The sequence below is a fragment of the Geotrypetes seraphini genome, chromosome 2 (genome assembly GCF_902459505.1).
Source record: "Geotrypetes seraphini chromosome 2, aGeoSer1.1, whole genome shotgun sequence".
NCBI classification, from domain to species: Eukaryota; Metazoa; Chordata; class Amphibia; order Gymnophiona; family Dermophiidae; genus Geotrypetes; species Geotrypetes seraphini.
The window spans coordinates 232,586,804-232,606,325 of NC_047085.1; the positions used below are offsets into that span (position 1 = coordinate 232,586,804).

Below are 19,522 nucleotides of genomic sequence, written 5' to 3' on the forward strand. Positions count from 1 at the left end.
ATCGCTCGCACTGCTACAGCCTTATTCGGGTGGTGCTTTTCAACAAAATTTTGCACTCTTTCCCACATTTTAAACATCTCCCTAATCTCATTTGAAGTTAGAGATTCCTTCATCCTTTTATTCTCCTCCTCAGACAAAATCTCCTCCTTAACCTCTTGCTGTTGTGAGCAATGCAGATCCATCAGTTCAGCTCGTGGTGGTCAGCTCCTGGCCATGTTCCTCCATCAGCTCTTGGAAGTCATCCTCATTCACCTCCAGTAAGGTGACCATAAGTCCCATTTTCAACGGGACCATCCCGTTATTGGATTGGCCGTCCCATTGTCCCAACCCACCGCTTCGGGATGCCGAAAGGTCTCGTTTTCAGGGACAGCGTCCCGAAGCTGTGCACGGGGACAACGGGTCAGGCGATCGCTTCCCCTCCTTCCTTCCAGTGCTGATTCAAACCCCCGTTCACCTGTCACCACTGCACCTTCTTCTTGCCGGTCAAGAGCCTTCTTCCCGACGTCAATTCTGACGTTGGAGAGGAAGTTCTGGGCCAGCCAGGCAGCAATTGGCTGGCCCAGAACTTCCTCTCCGACGTCAGAATTGACGTCGTGAAGAAAGTTTCTGGGCGGCAAGAAGGTGCAGTGGCAGCGGACGGATGGGGGTTTGAATCAGCGCTGGAGGGAGGGAAGGAGGGAGGCTGGCAGGCAGCGGTGGCGGCGAAGGTCCAGGGAGGATTGAATTGGGCGCTGGAGGGAGGGAAGGAGAGAGGCAATCGCGGCAGGGAGGAAGGGAGGTAGGCTTTGGTGCAGCAGGGAGAGAGGGAGGTAGGCAGGCTTTGGCGTGGCAGGCAGGCAGACTGGCTTCAGGGGAGGGGGTGGGACAAAGGCTGGAAGGCAGTGAGGGGGGACATAGGAAGGAGGCACTGAGGACACTAAGGACATGGGAAGGAGGCACTGAGGGCACTAAGGACATAGGAAGGAGGCACTGGGGGCACTAAGGACATGGGAAGAAGGCACTGAGGACACTAAGGATATAGGAAGGGGCACTGGGGGCACTAAGGACACAGGAAAGGGCACTAAGGACATAGGAAAGAGGCACTGGGGCACTAAGAACATGGGAAGAAGGCACTGAGGACACTAAGGATATAGGAAGGGGCACTAAGGACACATGGGAAGGAGGCACTGGGGACACTAAGGACACAGGAAGGGGCACTAAGGACATAGGAAGGAGGCACTGGGGCACTAAGGACATGGGAAGGAGGCACTGGGGCAATAAGGACATGGGAAGGAGGCACTGTGGGCACTAAGAACATAGGAAGGGACACTAAGGACATAGGAAGGAGGCACTGGGGGCACTAAGAACATGGGAAGAAGGCACTGAGGACACTAAGGATATAGGAAGGGGCACTAAGGACATGGGAAGGAGGCACTGGGGGCAGGAAGGGGCACTAAGCACATGGGAAGGAGGCACTGGGGGCATTAAGGACACAGGAAGGGGCACTAAGGACATAGGAAGGAGGCACTGGGGCACTAAGGACATGGGAAGGAGGCACTGGGGGCACTAAGGACATAGGAAGGAAGTAGGGAGGGAATAGAAAGGGACAATTGTTGGGCCTGAGCGCAGAAAGAAAGAAATGCACAGTCAGAAGGAAACGCAACCAGAGACTCATGCAATCACCAGACAGCAAAGGTAGGAAAAATGATTTTATTTTCAATTTAGTAATCAAAATGTGTCAGTTTTGAGAATTTATATCTGCTGTCTATATTTTGCACTATATTTATCCATTTTTCTATAGTTACTGAGGTGACATTGCATATTTTAAAGTCATCTGCCTTGACATCTTTGAAACCCTCCAAATATAAATGATAATTAACATTTTCTCTGCATATAGTGTGCTTTGTAATTTTTTGAAAATTTTATGGTTACCATTATGAATTAATAAGATATTATGTGTACATAAAAAATGAATGGAAGAAATTGGGGGCGGGGCTGGGGCGGGATTGGGGGTGAGACTGACAATTAATAGATGTCCCATTTTGATGAAAAAAATTAATGGGCACGCTACCGATGGAGCATGAGCAAGGATTAACAATGGGCCTTTAGATACACAGCCTGAGGTCTGTTACTTCACAGGTACTTCAGCACTGGTCTGGCTCTAGCAAACCTCAAGCAGGATTCTCACAAATATTAAATTAAGGTTTAATTTACCTCAGCCAGGTTAGGGTAGCTATACATGGGTTGTACAGACATATACTCTGAATCCAATTCTTCCTTCCCTAGGCCTCCTTAACACAGCTCTGGCCCTTCCTTTTATACTTCCTGGCAGCTGTTCTCCTGGCTTCACTCCTCCTATGTCACTTCCTCTTTGGGCGGGACTATGTGGCTTAAGCTAGTCCTGACTCTGTGAGAGTAGGGTTACCAGACGTCCAGATTTCCCCAGACAGCTTTTCAAAACCCGGCACTTTGGGCTAGATTCACTAAGCCCACTGATCAAGTCCCAATCACTTAGCAACCCCTTTGCGATCTGATTTTCCTCCAACCCAATTCACTAATCTCTGTCCTGATCATCCTCCGATCTGATCCGCGCATGCAAATGAGGGAGAACGGCATGTAAATATAGGCAAGCAATGATTCACTAAAAAAAAAAAAATGAGGCACACTGGCGATCCCAGAACAAACGACTGCTGGGGACCAGTCGCTCACATCTTTCCGACTGCATCTCCTGCTCTCTCCCCCAATTTTCCACCTCTCTGTGTCTGCCCCAATCGCCGCCCTATTTCTGTCCCAACTCTCCTTTCCTTCCCCGTAGTGTGAGCCCGTGGTTTTAATCTGCGGGTGTAAAGCAGGTTAGAACCACAGGCTCACGAAAAAGTAAAAAACAGCAATAAAAAAGTTTTCTGCCCCGGCAAACAACCAGGGCTAGTACATTTATTTGTACTTTATAGCATTTTTTGGTTGGAGATCTGAGCACTTTATTTGCACTTGATACACTTTATATGTACTTTTAAAGCATATATTTATTGTTAACGTGTAGAGTATTTATGGTAGTTGATAATAATATATCATTGAATATTAGCAAAAGAACATCAGGAAGATTCCTACCTTTACCGGTCTTAAGAAAGCTCTGAAGACACTCCTACAAATGCACTCACTCAGCTGCTCCTCAATATCTGTCTTCACTTATCTACTCCTATGATTACCCCGCCCCCCCCCTCCCCGTGAGCTCCGCTCAGTTGGTAAGTCCCTCCTATCTGTGCCATCTTCTTCAACTGACAACTCCAGACTCCATCCCTTCTGCCTTGCTACATCATATGCTTGGAACAAGCTACCTGAATCCCTACATTGGGCTCCATCTCCGACAGTGTTCAAGGCCCATTTAAAAGCCCACTTCTTTGAGAGTGCTTTCGACTCCTAACTCCTCTTACCTTAGGTTCTGTACACCCTACCATATATGTCATGTCTGTCTGTCCATGTTAGATTGTAAGCTCTTCCGAGCAGGAACTGTCTATAAATGTCAAAATGTACAGCACTACGTACGCCTTTCAGCACTATATAAGTGATAAGTAGTAGTAGTCCTGGCTTACAGAGGCCTTCAGTGTCTCTGTCTGAGGACCACAGTACTCTCGTGCAATGAATGGCTGCCATTTGTGTACTTTGCTATTTATTTATGGAGTTCTTTTCTTACTGTATCAATCTAATTGTATACTGCTTCCACCCTTTGGAATTGTGGTATAGCATATATGGAAATAAATAAGGCACTCCTTTACTAAGCCACGGTAGAGGTTTCTACCATGGTCCAGGGTGCTAAATGCTCTAATACTCATAGGAATTCTATGAGCGTTGGACCTTTTAGTGCAGGGGTAGGGAACTCCAGTCCTTGAGAGCTGTATTCCAGTCGAGGTTTCAGGATTTTCCCAATGAATATGCATGAGATCTATTTGCATGCACTGCTTTCAATGCATATTCATTGGGGAAATCCTGAAAACCCAACTGGAATATGACTCTCGAGGACCGGAGTTCCCTACCCCTGATTTAGTGCTTTGTGCCACGGTAGAAATCTCTATTACAGTTTAGTAAAAAGGGGGGAGGGTAAATATATATACTGTATATATATATTTTTTTCATTTAGTGTCATTTTATGTCATTTTTCATTTAGTTTCTTGTAGTGTTGTACAAGATGAGTACAATAAATGTCAGCAGACAAACAAAAGCAATGATTCACGCACGCTACATATTTACAATGGACAAAGAAGTTCCTTGCCCCAGAAAGCATATAATCTCCATAATAGGTTGTTGCTTAATGTAATAACATTGACAGTTAATAAGATTATTGGTGTAATTGCTTCTGTCCATAGCCTACCCTCATACCCAAGGAAGTCATGAGATGCAGCATCCTAAGAGTTAATTCTTGTTTTTTTTCCTGATTAGCTGTGATTAACTTTGGAAAATGTGACTAGTCTTTTGTTGGAAAACAAAGACCCCCCTTTGCTATGATCCAAATCCCTGGGGTGTATAAAGAGAACCAACGAGCATTAGAACAGGTGCAGAAACCAGTTTCCAAACCCCTCAGCTCGTGTGACAAACACAGCAGAAGTGCTAAGACGCCATGGCCCTCTCTGACGCAGATGTGCAGAGTGCTCAGAGCGCATGGGCCATGCTTTATGCCAATATGGAAGAGAACGGAACAAGTGTCCTCATCAGGTATGCATAAGAGTTAATCTTACCAGTGCAGACTGAGTTAAATTCTTTTCTCCCCATTGCATACCTAGCTTTTCGTAGTGAAATTGCATGAACTAGGATAAAATTTGACCTAACTATACCCTTTTTAGAAAAATGGTACCAGTTTGTTATCTGCTTAACTTTTTGAGATATCTGATTTTTATTTGAAGGGATAGCCTTTAGTGCTATACACAGGTAGGCCAGTATTCAGGGACAACCTTACTACTAGGTATCTGTCTAGGGTAGCAGGCTTCAGGGGACAAGAATGGCACATACAGCACAGAGAGCATGAAAGTCCTTTAAAAGCCATTGTGAGCAGTGGACCTTCCAACATCCTAGCATATACATGCATTAAAAGATCTGTTACATCCTGCCCCCTCTAATGGTATATTTGAAGGGGTTGGGCTTGGCCAACATTGAGCATGCACATGGGATGAGATTCTGAAAGGCTCAATCTTTTACAGGATTTCTTTACTGCTGTCCTTGTTTTCCCCCTCCCCCAACTGAAAAAATGTATTTTCTTGATAAGGAAGTGGGAAGGTTAAGGGAAAGAGATCGATGCTGGACATTTGAGTAGGGAGGTAGGGATGAAGAGATGCTGACTACAGAGAGAAGAAAGGTTAGAAAACTGAAGATGTAGGAAAGGGAAGAGAAGGGAAAATGTTATGGGTGGGACGCGGTAGGTGGGTGCATGGCTGATTGTTTGCTTAGAGCATCTTACATCTTTAGGTTGGTTCTGCCAATATTTTAAAGGATTTGTATAGATATCAGTGACTAGTATCTCTATTAATTCTCTATTAATTCGCTATCCATCAATATTTAGGCCCCACATGAATAGTCAGATGCTGAATATGTACCTAACCACTTTGCCACTGTCCATATGGTGGGAATATTCGTATTTGATTCGGCCCTGATAAGTGCCCCAAATGAATTATTTGTATTTGGCTAAATAGTGATTTAAGTTTGAATACGAATAATCCAGGGCTCTACTGTGCTAAACCCTACTGACATGAACACTTGATCTCTGATTCTCTGTTGCTTCTTTTATTCTTTGTTATGGTAAAGCTAAATGCCCATTATTCATATTCGGTATTTGTATTCAGTTGAACAATAATTTTAATTATTTGGCCAAATAGTAAAATATACTACTCAGTACAGCTCTAGGTGGGAACCACAAATTATCCATGTAGCAGTGATACTCACCCATTATATATAGATAACCTCTGCAGACCTAAAATTAAATGTGCAAATTACCCATATGGCAGGAAAATATCACCACTGTTCAGATAATAGTAAGTACCACTGACCATCTGTATAACATTACTGAATATATATATTTTGAATGTCACAGTGTTTATTTTATTTATTTATTTATATACCACTTTTATCCTAAGGAGCTCATTGTCACTTAGACACACAAAGTACCTTAGAAACCTATGGCACTTTATGTGTCTAACTAAGTGTTTAGAATATGAGCCTCTAAGTGGTTTACATTCAGGTATCATATTTCCCTATCTGTCCCGATGGGCTCAAACTCTATCTAGTGTACCTGGGGCAATGAGGGGATTAAGTGACTTGCCCAGGGCCACAAAGAGCAGCAAGGGATTTGAACCCACAGCCTCAGGGTGCTGAGGCTGTAGCTCTAACCCCTGCACCACACACTTCCACCATGGCACTGTTTGCAGAAACACGCTGACTACCATCTTTTGAAATGGACCCCAGAATGACCAGAGAGCTCCACGTGGAAAGGGGCAGGCCAAAGCAGTCCAAGTTTATCCCCACTGCACTTATAGTTGCCTTGGTAAGAGACTGAAACTACAAGCCTCTAGCCAGAACTGTCTCAGTGTGTAAGGCAGGGGTGTCAAAGTCCCGCCTCGAGGGCCACAATCCAGTCGAGTTTTCAGGATTTCCACAATGAATATGCATGAGATCTATTTGCATGCACTGCTTTTATTGTTCAGAGTAGAACATTCATATAATAGAAATATTATAAAATATCAACAGAATACAAATTCAACATTTTAATAGGCGTGGGGGTGGGGAGGACCTGTGCAGTAGGGACATAGAGACAGGCAAAACAGGAAGACAAAGGATGCTGGGATAAATAAAAGTGGTTGGCTAGCCTGAAGAAAAATTCTTTGTATAATTGAATCAAGTATGTGCCACTACAACTACAGACCAACTGTCATCTACCTTTGGACACTTTCACCATCACACTATTTCAAGGGAACAGAGGAATTACAGTGTGAAAAAATAACCATAAAATATTAAATGTTATATTATTTATGGTCTTATATCCTGCCAAATCCTCTGGAGTGGAGTTTGAGGCGGGTTACAACAACAACCAATGTATCACAGATATTATAACAGTATAGTACAGTAAAAACTCCAGTTGTACTCCTAGCATAGATTTTGAATACAGTGAGTTAATGGGTAAAGTACAGTATAATTCAGAATCTGAGTCAAGTTAGGCTCCTAGCCAGGATTTTTGGAAGAGCCATGTTTTCAGATATTTGCGAAACAGGGTGTACGAGCAAATCTCAGTGGGTAGTGAGTTCTACATTTTTGCAGTTTGATTGTTAAATGGGTTGCAATTAATCTTTTTATATTTTACTCCTTTCAGGAAGGTTAAGGATAACATCAGATGGTTGGTGTTACGTTGTTCAGCAGATCTTTCTAGTGGTTCAGCAAATCTGGGGAAACTATTGGGAGACTCGCCATATTAAATGTTAAACAGTTTTAATTCAATCCGCTTTTCAACTGGGAGCCAAAGTAGTTCTATAAGTAGTGGTGTGACATGATTGAATCTCGATTTGTAGAATATATGCAAGTCTCACTACTGTGTTTTGTTTTAGTTAAAGTTTTTTGTTCATTTCTTCGAGAGCCCTGCATTTCTATAGTGCTACTAGACATACACAGCGCTGTACATCAAAACATAGAAGAGACAGTTTCTGCTCAATCTAGTCAAGACAAAGGTGCATCAATACACAGTGCTCAGGTGGGCGAATTATGTATGTTTAACCTTACAGAGAGAAGATTGTCGATTAGATCAGTATTCTGTAGTGCTGTGGAGAAAATAAGGTCTAACCCTTCTCAATTGTTGTAGTGTGACCAATTACTTTTTAACTAGGCGGTTGATATGATTTTAAAATGTCAGTGAGCTAACCAAGGTGATGCCCAGGGACCCTGGAGGACTTCTCGGTATTAAGGTGAACTTAGTTTGTCAGTGTGTAGGAAGCAGACACTGCAAAACACCAGATCCAGTTCTACTCAGTTTGCACTGAGTTTTCTTGTAAGGTGACACTATTTGATGACCGCTAGTGTTTCTGCAGTGCATTCGTTGACTCCAAAAGGGATTTTCTTGAAACAACATGCTGATTTAGCAAAATATTCCTTTTGTTGAAATGGCTGCCGAGACTTCCAACAATAGTCTTGTGAGACTGCTGCTGGAAGTCTTGGCAGCCATTTTCATTATGGGCAGGAGCAACTGTGAATGGCTTTTGCCCCAATGCGCCATTAGACCACCAGGGAAACAAGGTAGGCCTGAGGCTATTCTTCTGGGTCCGGGAGGGGGAAGGGTGCGCTGACGTCATGAGAAAGTTTCCTGGTTTGGGAGAGGAGGAATCCGCAAATACATGAACACAATGACACGAATGGGTAATATTGGTTGCAATTGATGCAAATGCGCAGATAATGAGAACGGACTGTAGGTGCCATTGAATATCAGGTCCAAGTTTTTTTTCAGTTGGCAGCAGGTGTAAGGGAAAGAATGCACCATGCCAGAGGACTTCCCAAATCTGCTCTGGTGGTCCCATAGCTAGTCAGGTTTTTGGATAGCCGCAATATATATGCAGAAGATAAATTTGTATAAATTGGCAACCCAGGATATACAGATTAATCTCATGTATGCTTATTGTGACTCGTAATTTGGAAAACTTGGAAAACTACTACCTATCACTTATATAGCTTGAGAAGCTGTGACCTAGGTATATACTTCCAAATGAGGTCTAGATCTGTAGACATTTGCAGAGGAGTTGCCAAAAATTTCTGGAGAACAAAAAGATCAGTAGTTAAGATGATGTTCTAAGAATGGAGATACAGAGATCAGTTTTTAGTGAGATTATATTTTGTAATTCCTCAACTAGGACAACAATATTGATTGGGGCAGTGTTTTTTTTTCTTTTTCTTCCATCCTCTGATCACAACAAGAGAGTGCTCTGAGAGGCTACTAGAAATAACTGACCATTTAACCCAGTCTACTTAACTCTAACTAAATAAAGTGATTCTCAAGTGAAAATGTAATTTCTGATGGGATGGAATAGCCAGAATTCTTTTAGCTCTTGCACTAATGCCATTTTTGTTTATTGTATTGAAGTAATTTAATTCAAAATTCCAAACCCAGGAGCCTTCGCATTTGCAGAAGAGGATGGAGTGACACTGACCAGCTCAGTCCTTATCTTCAAGCTATAGCTGTTTGTTATAAATACAAATCCAATCTATGGAGGTAATCAGGACAGTTGGAAGTGTGTGGCGCAGTAGTTAAAGCTACAGCCTCAGCACCCTGGGGTTGTGGGTTCAAACCCACACTGCTCCTTGTGACCCTGGGCAAGTCACTTAATCCCCCCATTGCCCCAGGTACATTAGATGGATTGTGAGCCCGCTGGGACAGAAAGGGAAAATGCTTCAGAACCTGAATAAATTCATGTAAACCGTTGTGAACTTCCCTGGGAGAATAGTGTAGAAAATTGAATAAATAAATAAATAAGATGCTTGAATAAAAAAAATTTCACACATATTAATGTAATCAGAATTTGTAGAGTTGCTTCCCTCAGCAATTGAATATGATAATATAGCAAACTGTGACAATATCCTGTACTGATCGACAAGTCCATGAAACCATCTGCACAATGTGTTGCGGCGGCGAAAAGGGTGCTAGGAATGATCAAGAAGGGGAATCACAAACAGATCAGAGAAGGTTATCATGCCGCTGGACTGGGCCATGGTGCACCCTCACCTGGAATTTTGTATCCAGCACTGGTCGCTGTACATGAAGAAGGACACGGTACTACTCGAAAGGGTCCAGAGATGAGCGACTAAAATGGTTAAGGGGCTGGAGGAGTTGCCATACAGTGAGAGATTGGAGAAGCTGGGCCTCTTCTGCCTTGAAAAAAGGAGACTTCAAGGGGACATGATCGAAACATTCAAGATACTGAAGGGAATAGACTTAGTAGATAAAGACAGACTGTTCACCCTCTCCAAGGTAGGGAAAACAAGAGAATACTCTCTAAAGTTGAAAGGGGATAGATTCCATACAAACATAAGGAAGTTCTTCTTCACCCAGAGAGTGGTGGAAAACTGGAACCCTCCTCCAGAGGCTGTTATAGGGGAAAACACCCTCCAGGGATTCAAGACAAAGCTGGACAAGTTCTTGCTAAGCTGGTTACACTGGACTCATTTGGAGCACTGGTCTTGACCTAGGGGCTGCCGCGTGAGCGGACTGCTGGGCAGGATGGACCACTGGTCTGACTCAGCAGCGGCAATTCTTATGTTCTTATGTACCCCTCTTGAATAGGACTGACATATATGGGGCAAATCAGTGATTCTTCATGAAATCAGAGGGGGGATCCTGATGGCAATAATGATATTAAATAGGATATGGGGGGGCATAACCCAATATAAGCAGTCAGCTGGAAGAAGTGAGCAATTGAGCAAGCTCTATAGCCACCCTATTTTTTATTTTATGTTTAAATCATTTTTATTAAAGCATAAACATAGCAGTGAACATAGCATAGTACAATTTTCAAATAGCAAACAAATCCAATCCCCACCCACCCAACCCACCAACCCCCCTCCCACCCTCCCACCCACCCTGGCAGCAGCGGTAACAAATCAAGAAAGAAAAAGCAAAAAAGGGGGGAAAAAGAAGTCAATTAAGTACCCCAAAGTTGATTTTGAACATAAGGTGTAAAAGTCAAGCTAAAAGGGTACCAGCACTGAGTGTATAAACGTCCAGCTTTAGTGGATAAGTCCATCACTTCACGTCGCTCCAGTAACATTTGGTGTAACATTAATGCTCTCCATTGAGGGACAGTCGGAGGTTGTGGTGAAAGCCATTGCAACAAGATACATTTCCGTCCCAGCAATACAGTTTTCCTTAAGAATGCTGCACAACCTGGTCTAGGTGGATGAAATCGAATCTGCATCGTGAAAAGGAAGTTTGGGTGCAATCTCCAAGAGCAATGCCAAAGGCGTGCCACCAAAGACACTAACTGTATCCAGAAGGAGGATATCATGGGGCAAGACCAAAACATATGTCCAAACGATGCCATAGGACCAGCACATTTCCGGCAACAGTGATCAGCACTTATCCCAATCACATGTGCCCTCTTGGGCGTACAGAAGGCTCTCAGTATAAATTTGTAATTTCTTTCCCTCTCAAGCGAGGACACAGTCGTGGTCCTTCCCAAACGAATGCCTCTGCGAATCACATCCGCTGCAATGGGCAATTGGAGATCAGCAGACCACCTCTGAGCCAAGGCAAGAAAGTCTAATTCACCCGCCCGTTTCTGTAGCCCCTTATGGAAGAATCTGAGGGACATTGACTCAGGAGATGTGAGTGCAATCGCTTCTTGCAATCTGTCTTGTATATCCTCCTGTAACCTCACCGGTGTCAAGGACTGCAAATAATGTGTAAGCTGTTGATACGCAAACCAGTCCATAGATGATATCCGAAACTGTGTTTGTAGGTCTCTGAAGGGAATCGGTGAACCATTATCTTGTATGGTCTGTGACACATATTGTAGGCCCTCACGAGACCAGCGTCTGAACACTGCGGAATCCATGCCAGGTAAGAAATCACCATTCCCAATCAATGGAAGGCAAGGTGTATGATGTGGAGAAATCTGTAAGCCCTTGCACAACAACCTCCATGCTGTACGCATCGCTGGCAAAAGTGGATGGGACTTCAGCTGAGGTAAGTCTGGTAACTGAGGCGCATGGAGGAGATAGCTAAAATGATATGGCTGGAAGGAAAAACATTCAATCACAGGCATAGAAAAATCAGAAGTGTCACAGAACCAGTCATGGATGTGACGTAATTGACATGCTAGGTTAAACCGAGATACACATAATAAACCCAGCCCCCCTTGATCCACAGGAAGCCGTAACTTAGCCAAGGAAATCCTCACTCTTTTACCCTGCCATAAATATTTAGAGAGATGGGCGCCATGCAGTGCAGTGTGAGATGTGGTTAACATGAGAGGGAGCATTTGTAAGACATATGTCCATTGAGGCACTACCATCATGTTATAGAGAGCTATTCGGCCTGACAAGGAAATAGGGAACGTCCGCCAGCCATGCAGCGTACTAGCAGTTCGATGAAGCAAGGGTATTATATTGGCGGAATAGAGTCTATTCAAATTTTGAGGGATAATTACACCCAAATATGTCAGCGAGGAAGTAGCCCACTGTAGTGGAAAATCACCCGGCCAAGTGTGTCTCACCTCTAGAAGAGTGGGGAGTGCTAAAGACTTTTGCTTATTCAACTCCAGGCCAGAATAAATGTGAAACTCATCCAATAGTTCTAACGCTCTTGGTAGTGAGCTGTGTGGATTATCCAATGCAAGTAAAAGGTCATCCGCAAAGGCCAGCACCCGTAATTGCGACGTGCCCTCAGGTAAACCCTCAAGGATATCATCCTTTTGTATAGTGCGCAGTAAGGGATCTAAATACAGCAGAAAAAGCAAGGGAGATAGCGGGCAGCCCTGTCTTGTCCCCCTACCTATGGCAAAGGGAGAAGATCGCACTCCATTCACCAATACTGAGGCCGTCGGACCATTGTAAAGTGCTTGCACAGAGGACAGAAAACTTGCGGGGATCCCTATATAGTTTAAGACCTGAAACAGGTAGTGCCAATTAACTTTATCAAAGGCTTTTGCTGCATCTAACCCAACAAGCAGTCCAGGGCGGTGTTCTAATTGAGCACGGGAAAGAGCTAAAAGTATGTGCCTGACATTAATGGCGGAATGCCTGTTGCGAACAAATCCCACCTGTTCCGGCACTATAATGGAAGGCAGAACAAGGGCCAATCTGTCAGCTAGGACTCTAGCTAGGATCTTAACATCCACATTCAGTAGAGATATCGGTCGATAGGATTCTATATCGTCTGGGGGTTTAGATGGTTTTGGAATCAAAGTAATCAGGGCGTCATTACTATGACGAGGGAAAACCCCCTGTTCCTGTATAGCTATGTAATAATCCAAAAGAGAGTTACCTATACAGGGGGATAAGATCTTATAAAACTCGGGGGAGTAGCCATCCGGACCCGGTGCTGTACAAGATCGCAACTTTTGAATTGCCAGGGTCACCTCCTGTACATGTAACGGCCTATCTAATCTGGATGTCTGGGCCACTGTCAGTCGAGGCAATCCCGCATCCGCCAAATAGTCCCGTACGTCAGGACCCGTGTACAAGCCAGGGGATGCATAAAATGCCTCAAAATATTTCTGAAAACCCGCCGCAATATCCACCGACGAAGTTAAGAACTTCCCCGAGCTCTCCCTTATCATGGGTATGTATCTGGACCCCTTCCAACTCTTTGTAATAGCCGCTAGCAATTTCCCCACCTTGTTACCATATTTATGAAATTGAAATTTACGATAAAACAAAAGTTTCTTGGTGCGTTCGTGGATGAGAGAATTAAGCTCCACCAACACCGCCCTGTATGCCTCGGTAGTAGCCGCAGATGGATCACGCAACAAGTCCTGTTTCAGCATTGTCACTTGTCGTTCAAGATATATTATGCGATATGCTATTCTACGGGTTCTAGTAGTGACATAAGCAATAATAGCCCCGCGTAATACCGCTTTGGCCGCATCCCAAAATAAAGTTGGTTGGTCAACATGTTGGGCATTGTGTGTACAGTAATCCTCCCATTTTTCTTTTAAGAATTCCTGGAAGTGAACATCTTTGTGTAAATAGGAGGGAAATCGCCATCCAGTTCCCGGACCCCGTGGACCCCCCAGTGCCACATCAATCCAGATCATATTGTGGTCCGATATTTCCAAAGGGCCTATCGTGGCCTCCGAGACCTTAGGAAACAAAGTCTCAGAGAGTAGAATGTAATCTAGTCTAGAAAAAGAACCGTGCGCTCTCGACTGGTGCGTATAATCCCGTTCAGTTGGATGTAATAGTCTCCAGGAGTCCACCAACCCCAAGGCTCTACACAAATAGGGAATGCCCTTCGTTTGTTTTACTCTGGTCATACTCGTCGACCCAGAGCGGTCCATAGTGGGATTATGTACCTGATTTAGGTCACCCACCAAAATTAGGGGGCAGCCCAGATCCTGCACACAAATATTCACCAAATTCTGAAAAAATGCATGTTGATAGCTATTTGGACCATATCCCACCAATAGTCTGAATGTCCCACCCGGTCCCTCCACCCTTACCAATAGATACCTACCCTGAGGGTCACGTCGCAATACCCGCACTGTACCTAAGAAGCCCTTGCGAATCAATATGGCCACCCCAGCTCTCCTCCCTGGTGCAGAAGCAAAGTGTAAATCTCCGACCCATCCTCTCTGAAGTTTTCGGTGTTCACTATCAGTAAGCCTAGTCTCCTGTAAGCAAGCTATATCTACAGAGTGATGTTTCAATTGGGAAAGTATTTTAGTGCGTTTTACCGGAGAAGTGATTCCTGAAACATTCCAGGAAAGAATACGTAAATTACGATCACCCGCAAGGATCCCTGTCCCTCCCGTCAATAACACCACTTCCCGTAGTATTAAGAGTCCCGGGACGCCCAGCCTCGCCCCGAGACCACACAATCCACTCCCAAGCAGACCACCCTCTCCGCTGGAAACCATGCAATAAAACAGAAAAGGCAGTATACATACAAACATCCCCAAACCATACCGCTGCTGCCCCCAAGAAATCCCCAGGCCCCTCTTCCCCGTTAACTAATCCCAGAACCCCCATCAGGAGGAACTAGAGTCACAGAAATGGTCACCCCCCAGGGCCACCCTGACCTTCAATTATCTGCCTATCACCATAATACATGAAAAACAGTGTCCCTGCCAACAGCAAGTAGCACAAAAGTCTTATGCAGGCACCCACCCTACCCAGCCTGCGTCCAAACCCAGGTTAATCCGCTCCCGGCTTCTGGGCGCCCAGTTGCTGCAGGTAGACATCCGCCTCCTCTGGGGTCTGAAAGGTTTTCCAGACTCCATTGCAGTGAATCCTCAATGTAGCTGGATAGTTGAATTGAAAACGCTGCTTTAAATCCGCCAGGCGTGCACATAAAGGGTAGTAAGGTCGCCGCCGTTCCTGCAAAGCTACCGAGAAGTCCTGGCTCAGTCGGACTGGCTGACCATCATAGTTCAGGTCATCCTTCTTGGCTCTGTACTGGCGCAGCAACTCAATTTTGTGTTGGAAATTTAACAATTTCAATATCACAACACGCGGGCGCCCGTCTAGGCCAGGTCGAGGGCCCAGCCGATGCGCCCGTTCTATGCGTAAGGGCCCCAGTGAAGGTCTCAAAGTGAACTCGTCCCGCAGCCAGGTCTCCAATAATTCAGGTAAGGCTCTCTCCGGCAACGTCTCCGGAATGCCCATCAGACGCAGGTTAGAGCGACGAGATCTGTTCTCTAAATCATCAATCTTATCATGCTGAGCCCTAACCTGCGCCTGCAGCGTGCTAATATCTGTGTCCCGCGCCGTCGAGGAATCCTCCAAGTCAGACACTCTGCTTTCCAGCTCCGCGGTGCGAGCCGCCGCTGTGGCCAGCAAAGCCTCTATATTAGTAATTTGGGAGGCGAGTGTCTCCATTTGGGGCCCCAATACCTGCGAGAGCGCTGTTTTAATTTCGCTCAGAGCCAACTCAGTCAGGCTGGAGACCGCCACCGCGGGACTCGCCGCCATCTTGGGCTCCACCGGTCGTGCACGTGGTCCGGTTTTCTTTGCTGATTTCGGCTGCATTAAGTCTTGGGATCGGGTAAGGTAACAATCCATATATGTAGGGATCGTACCCGGCGTCTCTTACAGCGATCGGGTCGGCAGGGTGTCAGCAATTCAGTGCAATTCGGCAGGGCTGCCCCGGAGTGAACGAGGAGACGTCCTCACTCGCTCATGTCATCACGTGACTCCCATTTTTTATTTTAAATAATGCACCTGCTGAAATGTGATGTGATCCAAATTTCCTCCTCTTTTAAGACAAGGAAAACCTTTTTATTCCCTTAGTAGAGCACTGGATAAAGGTTTCCCTTCTTTGGAAGAAATTGAAAATTATTTTAATTTTTGCACAGGTTGTAGGTTAGGTGGGATAAACTTATCGATGATAAATGGATCCTAGAATTTTCTCTTTTTGTCTGTATGTGTAGATTACGTTGGATGATATTTCAGGAGGAGGTCCTTAGAAAATCAGAAACTCCATAGTAGGTAATCAGGACACATTACAATATGCAAAGTAGAAGACATGTAGCTATTTTCAGCCTTACCAGGCCCCCAATTAAGACATAACTTTGAGGCTCCTCTGCTATGCCAGTAAGAATATGCAGTTAAGCTTCTAAATCTTCAATGGTTGTTTTTGGTATTTTAGTCCTGCAAAGCTACAAATTGAGATCACACATGCTACTTGCTGCAGATACCTTCAGCATAAAGAATATTTTAATTATTTCCTATTTAAAGAGGTTGTGCTCTGTGATTCTATTTGGTAGAATGTTCTGGAACCCAGTACTAGCAAGCATATTGCCTTCAATCTGTTTCCAAGAACTCAGGCTCTGCCTTCATGGTCTCTTCTCACAGAATGTTCACCAAACATCCTGAGACAAAGTCCTACTTTGGTCATTTCAAGGGTATGGGATCAGCTGTTGAAATGGAAGAGTCGGCTCAGGTCAGAAGTCATGGCAAGAAGGTCTTCAGTGCCCTCAATGAAATGATCCAGTGCCTGGACAATACCAACATCTTTACAGAGATGATAAACTCCCTGGGCAAGAAGCATGCCACTCAGTTAAAAATAGACCCCAAAAACTTCAGGGTGAGCCTATTATATTGTTTCTGATTCTTTAAATGTGTATGGTATATGGTATTTATTAAGCTACTTTCAGCCTTGCAAAAGTGTGGTAAGTTGGAATAGGAGGTCCAGAAACAAGCATGGATATTTAAAATAATCATCTGGATCTATGCAGCAAGGATCCCAACAGGTCTTCATATCAATCTCTTCAAAACAGTTAAGCAGCCACCTCTGGCTAAATGGGGAGAAATTGATTTCTCTGCTTAGATCCAGTATGAGATCCTGTGAAAGGGTGAAAGTGAGATGTATACAGGGTTTTCCTTACAGACACATATTGGGAGAAGACCTTTCATGAGGTCATTATTCTTTTCCCTTATTATAATAGTGTAAATAGAGATTTGGTTCACTAATGTTACTTGTTTGAGGTCGCACAGAGTCAGAACTGGTCAGGCTTTGAGTGGTAGACCACTCCTCTATTACATTTTTTATGATATAGACTCCTCCTTCTCCTACCCCTATTGACTACTGCAATGTATTATATGTTGGATGTCATGAGAGCGTTTGACAGAAGCTTCAAACTGCTCTGAACACTGCTGCCCATCTGATATATAAAGTTCCTAAATTGCCTAAAGCAGTGTCCAGCAAACTTTCTCGAGCCACGGCATACTAAAGGTAGTGGCCTTGGCTCGAGGCAACAGGAAGTGCACGGATATCACCGTGATGACATCACGCTTGCGTGACATCATCAATGCGATGTCCACATGTGTGTGAAGACCCTCCAGGCGGGCCCTGAGATGCCAGTGGGGGGTGCCAGACCGGAAGAGGGCCAGAGAGGATAGGTGCTGGCGCCCACTGATTTCATACAGGACGTACCTCTCGCCATGAGAAGCACATCTTGTAGGCAGTCAGCTGGCACCAGAGCCTCTCTTCCCCAGTGTACCGCAGCACACCTGAAATCTCAGGAGGCATACTAGTGTGCCTTGGCACACAGTTTGAGATATACTGGCCTAGTAAGAGATATTTGATAAATTCATAAGAAATACAAACCAAAATTCCAAATCCACAACCACCTTGGGTTCTGCATCTCCAATCCTATATACTCGTATGTCATGTCTGTCCAAGTTAGATTGTAAGCTCTTCCGAGCAGGGACCATGTCAAAATGTACAGTGCTGCATATGCCTTTCAGCGCTATACAAGTGATAAGTAGTAGTAGTTTTATAAGAAGTAATTGGTGTAGATCTGTAATTTATGGGGTAATGTCCCTTCTTCTTGGTATGTAAGATGCACAGAACCGATATGGACAGCAGGGCTTAGAAATAACTGATGTGATATACGGTAAATGACATCATAACAAGACCCACACAATCCATGCAATGTAATGTAATTTTACTTTCCTTCCACAGAGTGTTATCACAAGATAAGACAAAACTTAACATCTAGAAGCATAATCAATATGACATCACATAACCAAGTTTCCAAGTTAATTCAAAATTTGTTATACCACCTAATCAGGCTTCTAGGCAGTGTACATTAAAATTAAATACATAGAGTATTGCTAAAATAAATAGTTATAGACGACACTGGGGGCTTATTGTAAAACAGAACAAAACGATTTGGACTTACATATACCAAAGGAAAAAGGGGTAGAACTACAATTTTGAAAGAAAAGAACATAATAGGGAAAAACAGGAAGAGGAGGGAAAAAAGAAACAGATCCTCCAATTGTCCTAAGAAGGACATTTATGTTCCAAATGCATCATGGAACAAGAAAGTTTTTAATTTGGACTTAAAATGTAGTCTAATAACGTGACCTTGTCTGTCTCTGTGCCTCTCACCTCTCTCCTTTAGGTAATCTGTGATATCATCTTACAGTTGATAGATGAGAAGTGTGATGGGGATGGCCGTGTTGCCTTTGAGAAAGTGACCAACATGCTTTGCACCCAGCTGAACAGTGCATACAAGGAAGCTGGATGGTGGCAGGACAGTGGACCTCATTGATTTTGGAAAAGAAGCAGATTCAGCCTGGGTCAGACAGAATGATCTATTGCTTCCCAGCATAGATTTGTTTTCCCTTCTCTCACTAGAACACACAAACCCCTTTAGTCCAGGGCTTCTCAAACGGATCCTGAGGACCCCACAGCTAGTTGGGATTAGTGCTGCCCGATTCAGGAAAAAAAAAATTTCGATTCCATTCGATTTTCCTGCCCAATTGGGTGGTTTTTTCCAACATCCTGGTGGGTTTATTTTATAGCCTCTTCACCCCCTTTACCCTCTCCTAACCTCACTGGTCCTGTGGTGTAAACAAAATAAACATACAAAAAATACTTTTCCTCTCTCTGTTAAATCCTATCATATCTCACAACACTAATTGATATGAGGTGGACGGCTGTGGTAGTGGGTAGACCCCTGACGAAAATTCAGTGAAACATGTTGGGTCTTACCGCATAGTCCCTATGAAAAGCAAGATTTCACCATTACTAAGTTAAGTGATAATAACGATATGTTAAGAAATGCATGACGTTTAAATTGTTAAGAGACTGGTGAGGATTTCACTGCTTGTATCTCCCCGTGTTTACACCTCGGTGGGATGGAGGAGTGGTGGTTCTGAGGTCTCATGAAAAGACAAAAAAGAAGTGTTTTCAAAATACTGTGAACATACAGTCTAACCAGTCATTGAACTTGAAAGAAGAATAGCAAAGCACCTTAGAAATAACTCCAGTTTAATTGATTTAGATTTCTAAGGAAGCATTTAGCCTTTTTTCATATAAGTTTGAATGGAGGTATATAGAAATTGATGACATAGCATA

At 44.0% G+C, this 19,522-nt stretch overlaps 2 protein-coding genes across 2 annotated transcripts in view; one reads left to right on the forward strand and one right to left on the reverse strand.

Moving 5' to 3' along the window:
- The window catches only part of UBD (ubiquitin D), a 44,717-nt gene extending 42,467 nt beyond the window's left edge, over positions 1–2,250 (reverse strand). The window contains exon 1 of the mRNA XM_033934007.1: positions 2,194–2,250. The gene's annotated coding sequence lies outside the window, so the exon portion shown is untranslated. The remainder of the gene's footprint in view (positions 1–2,193) is intronic.
- Positions 2,251–4,591: 2,341 nt separating this feature from the next.
- LOC117353886 (globin-like) lies at positions 4,592–18,948 on the forward strand. The gene is made up of 3 exons (XM_033930377.1): positions 4,592–4,686; positions 16,507–16,738; positions 18,564–18,948. Exons 1-3 carry the CDS (start codon positions 4,592–4,594, stop codon positions 18,711–18,713), a joined length of 477 nt encoding a protein of 158 aa, XP_033786268.1. The 3' UTR covers positions 18,714–18,948.
- The last annotated feature ends 574 nt before the right edge of the window (positions 18,949–19,522 follow it).